Here is a 4809-nt window from a genome sequence, read left to right on the forward strand (position 1 = left end):
TCCGGTTGAATATATAATATCTCGCATCATACTTTGCACATCAGGATCAAGCTCGATCATATATTCACGACTAATTGAGAATTCAGGAGAGCAGTTTGGGGAGGCCTCTTTGCGCCATCTATTCAGAATGTATTGTTTTGGAAATTCCCTAATGTCCATAAGTCTCAAAACATAGAATATATGTCTACATAGCAAACCAAACTGTTCAAAACGCCTGGATGAGCAACTGCATGTGCAATCAGACTTATGGAACATTACCTGAAAAACACCAAAAACAATATCTCTATAATGCCATGCATAGAATGTTTGTCTTAAAAAGAAAAAAAACACATTGCATATGATAAAACGCCATTAACAGAAAACACCATAAAAACCAAAACGCCATTATTTACCTCAAATAAGGATGTACAAGGCTATTGGAAGTCATTTACGTAAAACTTAGCAAATCCATCAGGCTGATCTTCGTAACGTTGATTTATGCAATCCGCAACTCCAATAAGCTCAGCTTGAACGTCACAAAAAATACTTTCTGTGTATATATCAACAGCTTGCCCTTCCAACAATTTGTAACTACTCTTCAACCGGGGTCTTTTGTATCGAGATTCATGATCATTTTTACGATGTGTGTGACGCTGTGCTTCTATTGCAGTCTCATAATGCGTCATGAACTCAACAAGAGTAGCTTTCGAATTGCATACTTGACCAAAAAAATGATTCTCACTCTCCGACCTGGATGTCGTTCGCATAAGACCAGACATATGCTCCATTCTATAGTATGCAGGGATCCAAGATTCCCTAAGTGCAAAAATATCAGATAGCCAGTCATTATCTTCTAAATTGAATTATGCGATAACCGCTTCCCATTCTGATTCAAACTCTTCAGGTGTGAGAATATCCATCCACACAACACCATAAATACGTTCTTTAAAATTGGTGGAATTGCATAGCCTAACACCAACATATATATAACACAAAAACGCCATGCATAATAAAAAAACAAAAGAAAAAATTTAATTAAAAAAACAGTAACAAGGTACAAAACGCCATGTATTTTAAAATGCAGTGTATCCTAAAGTGCCAAACGTAAAAAAGCATAAAAACCTTCAGAGAAAGTTTATGCATCACATACCACATGCATAACTGATGCCTCGTGTCAACAAATACAACAGAAATAGCCTTCTTCATCGTTGGATCTTGGTCAGTGACAACAACTTTTGGTTGAGAACCAACAGCTTTTAGAAAAACTCTTAACAACCAAATATACGTATCAGCAGTTTCCGACGCCAACAATGTTGCACCAAATGTAACATTGCAGTGATGATTGTCTATACCAGTGAACGGTACAAACACCATAGAGTATCTGCATATGAAAACGCCATGAGAAATGAAACAATAATAAAACGCCATTGAACGTTAACTAATAAAACGCCATTGCATGTAAACTAATAAAACACCATTGCATGTAAAATAAAAAAAACGACATTGCATGTAAATTAATAAAACGCCAAAAACAGAAGAAGTTGAATTATAAAATATTACTTGTTGGAACGATACGTGGCATCAAATGAAATCACATCACCAAACACGTGGTAATTATGTTTGGCTTGATCGTCACACCAAAAAAGACCCTTCAAACGATTCTCTTCATCTGTGATGTAATCATACGACAAATTAGGCTGGGAATGTTTTTTTTTTTCATTCAAATATTTCACAACCATATCGGCGTCATATTCCCCTATGAACAAATTAATTTGCCTCTTATAGTTCTTAAATTCAACTTTGCTTACACCCACGTCTTCAAAACGGCCAAAACATGTCTTCATAACATTAAACGCCTTGACAGGACCCAAATTCAACTTAGACATGCTGTGTATAACATGCTTCTGGAGCTGAGTGAGGTGTCGTTCAGTTGGAAGAAAATGCTTATCAGGACGTTCAACAAGTTCATGATTGTGCTCCTCGACAAACTTATACACCTTCCATGATCCATCCTCAAAAAGTACACATAACAGTGCACCACAATCAGTCCTCTTTGAAAAGTTAGATCGCACTACTCGTTCCTTTTGATTGGGGTCCAACGTATCAACCTTCTTGTCCTTGTATAACCCAGATCTCGTACACAAGTAATACTTAATATGTAAGACACCTTTAGAGTTTGTCTTTGTAGTCCCTTTCTTGAATAAAAACCCACACTCCTTGGCATACTTAACATACATTGAATAACATCATCAAGGTTGGAGAATACCATGTCCTTTCTGAGCTTTAATTCTTCACTGACGTCAGGAATGATAAATGGAAATCCAGTTTTGGGGCAATGCCTTTGACTTGAGGAAGAGACTTCGTCTGAGAAAACACAGGGAGGAAGAGAAAAATCAGAAAAACAGAGTGATATCTCGTAATAACATTATACATTAAAACACCATTAATTGAATAATAAACAAGACATAATAAACACATAATTTAAAAATGACATAATCAAAAAGCCATGAGATGAATAATTAAAAACACTTAACAACATAAATAATTAACAAAATATAACATCATAATGAATGAAAACGCCAAAATTAACAAAACTAATGTTTACACAAATTAACAAAATAGTAATAACTGATATTCACAAATACTACTAAATAAAATTCAAAACTAATCAAAATAGATGAAAAATGCCAATGATCGTAAAAACATAAGAAATACACTAGAACGTAAACGACAATTAAAATTAATATTGAAAACTCCAATTGCAGTTCTTAATAATAGATTAAATATCAATTAAAACGCGATTAAATTGCATAATTGAAATAACGTTATTGAAAATCATACAACACATTAAATAATAATACAAAAAAACGCCATAGAACAATGATACAAGAAAAAAATGCCATATCTGTTGCATGATTTGCTAGAACGAAAAATAGAAAACGCCAACGAATTTTACTTTGTCGAAAAGAATCCACGTTAAACGCCATAGATCTGAGAAAGCTTGCAAAGGAGGTAACAACTAACAATAGATCTTTGGACTTTTAATTTGAAAGAGATTTATAACGCGAATAAGGAGGGAACGTATAAAAGGACAATCGTACCCCCGCATAACAATTAGGGCCCCCTGCCACGTGTTGGGCCAGAATCTGTTCTCACCGTTCTCACATTTTTCACCGTTCTCTCCTGAACTCGTTTATATATATATATATTTAGCCTCATCCTCCACCCCCTTGATCCATCCCCTTTAGGCCCATCCTTATTTCCGGTGACGTGACGGTCCATCCCCTTGGGGATGAGCCACACCATACCCTTTAGTATAAGAGAATCGATTTGTATAAAACATGTTAGTTTCGTCATGTGTTTAGAATGTTAATTGTTCATAACTTGATAATAGCTTGTGTTAAGTATTTCTTTGAAAAATCATATCAATAGAGGATAAAATTTTTTCGATTTAATTAATCTTTGAGGCCCTGCACCGCTGCATTCAATTGCTTGGTCATTACCACATTATAAATTAGGATAATGTTTGTCTTTTATGAAATACTTAATGGGAAGTTTTTTCATTTCTAACCTAAAGATTTTCATTTTTTGCATTTTAATCTTTTTGTTTTTTTTTTAACTTTTAACCCAAAACTTTTCATCTTTTGCAATTTAACCTCAACACATTTTTATTTTCAACTTTGATCCACGTATTTTTCATCTTTTGCAAATTTTTCGTTTTACGTTTTGTTCTAATCTTGCGAGTAAACACGCCGTAACGTACGTGTGGGTTTCAAAGTTTTTTCGACTATTTTTTTCCGGTTTGACATGAACACGTCGCAACTGGCATATGTGGTTCAACGATTTTACGTATGCTTTTCATTCGGTGTTATTTTTTCCTTTTTGTTTATTTTATTTTTATGAGCTTTGCTAGTGTTGTTGGTCGCTGGTAGTTGTGTAGCATTAGTGCTACTTGGCACGGTCTATGCCCCCCCTCCCCCGCAACGCGGGGGCCCTTAATACTAGTTTTCTTTATTTTTTATGATACGTTTGACATGTGTACTTACTAAAGGAAGTGGAAGGTAAAACGATTAAATGACATACTTGCACTTAATAAACCTCTCTCCAATTGTCGTAACCTTCGAAACTGCCATATTCTAGAGGTAGTAAAGATCAGATTGGCCTCATACGATACTAGGTGCGAGGGTGAAGAATATTTTGCCATACCCTTGAAGTCCACGATATATAGGGCTTCATCAACGATTTTGGTAACGGTGCATACACCAATAGTTTAGTGTGTAGTCCACCTTCGTCATCATTTACAGTTACTAGCCCAGTTTATCTTTGAATCTACTATATCTAGAGGTTGTCAATAGGACTTGTCATACCCTTTGAATCTGCCATATCTAGAGATATGAAGGATTTTGAGGGTATATTAGTTAGTTTAAATGGATTCCTTTAGAATTTAAACAGTCCATTAAGATATTGAAGAATTGTTTATTATCTTATTTTTATGGAACTGAAAAGAGTTAATTACAATTCTAATTCTTATTTTTAATCAATCAAACATGACGTTGGAAGAAGGGTATAATAATTTTTTCAACTCCGAAGAATTATGCTAACCAAACGAGGCTTTATAAAGAGATAATGAATGTAACACTTCCAAGAAACTTATATTTAAGGATTCGACCTGCTTTGAAAAAAAAAAAAGTTCATGTAACTTTTTTTTAGTAGTTCTAGCAATTAGCAAACTAAAATTGGTGTCACATCCATCTTTTTCTTGTTGCAACTTGTAAGGCTATGCGGTATGGTGACCATCCTCCCTTGGAGGATGATCCGTCACCTAGGCGT

At 34.7% G+C, this 4809-nt stretch overlaps 1 protein-coding gene across 1 annotated transcript; it reads right to left on the reverse strand.

Annotated features, from left to right (window-relative positions):
- Positions 1-983: 983 nt before the first annotated feature.
- LOC110902730 (protein FAR1-RELATED SEQUENCE 5) lies at positions 984-2338 on the reverse strand. Its single transcript, XM_022149170.2, has 2 exons — positions 1540-2338; positions 984-1360 (listed from the first exon to the last, which is right to left on the reverse strand). Exons 1-2 carry the CDS (start codon positions 2214-2216, stop codon positions 1015-1017), a joined length of 1023 nt encoding a protein of 340 aa, XP_022004862.1. The 5' UTR covers positions 2217-2338; the 3' UTR covers positions 984-1014.
- Between the last annotated feature and the right edge of the window lie 2471 nt (positions 2339-4809).

Source organism: Helianthus annuus, chromosome 13 (assembly GCF_002127325.2).
Source record: "Helianthus annuus cultivar XRQ/B chromosome 13, HanXRQr2.0-SUNRISE, whole genome shotgun sequence".
In the NCBI taxonomy this organism is placed as follows: Eukaryota; Viridiplantae; Streptophyta; class Magnoliopsida; order Asterales; family Asteraceae; genus Helianthus; species Helianthus annuus.

Coding starts and splice junctions, on each gene's coding strand:
- LOC110902730 (XM_022149170.2), bottom strand. CDS start 2,216: ATGTATGTTAAGTATGCCAAGGAGTGTGGGTTTTTATTCAAGAAAGGG. Junction 1,361..1,539: donor GCCACGTATCGTTCCAACAA/GTAATATTTTAT, acceptor TTTCATATGCAG/ATACTCTATGGTGTTTGTAC.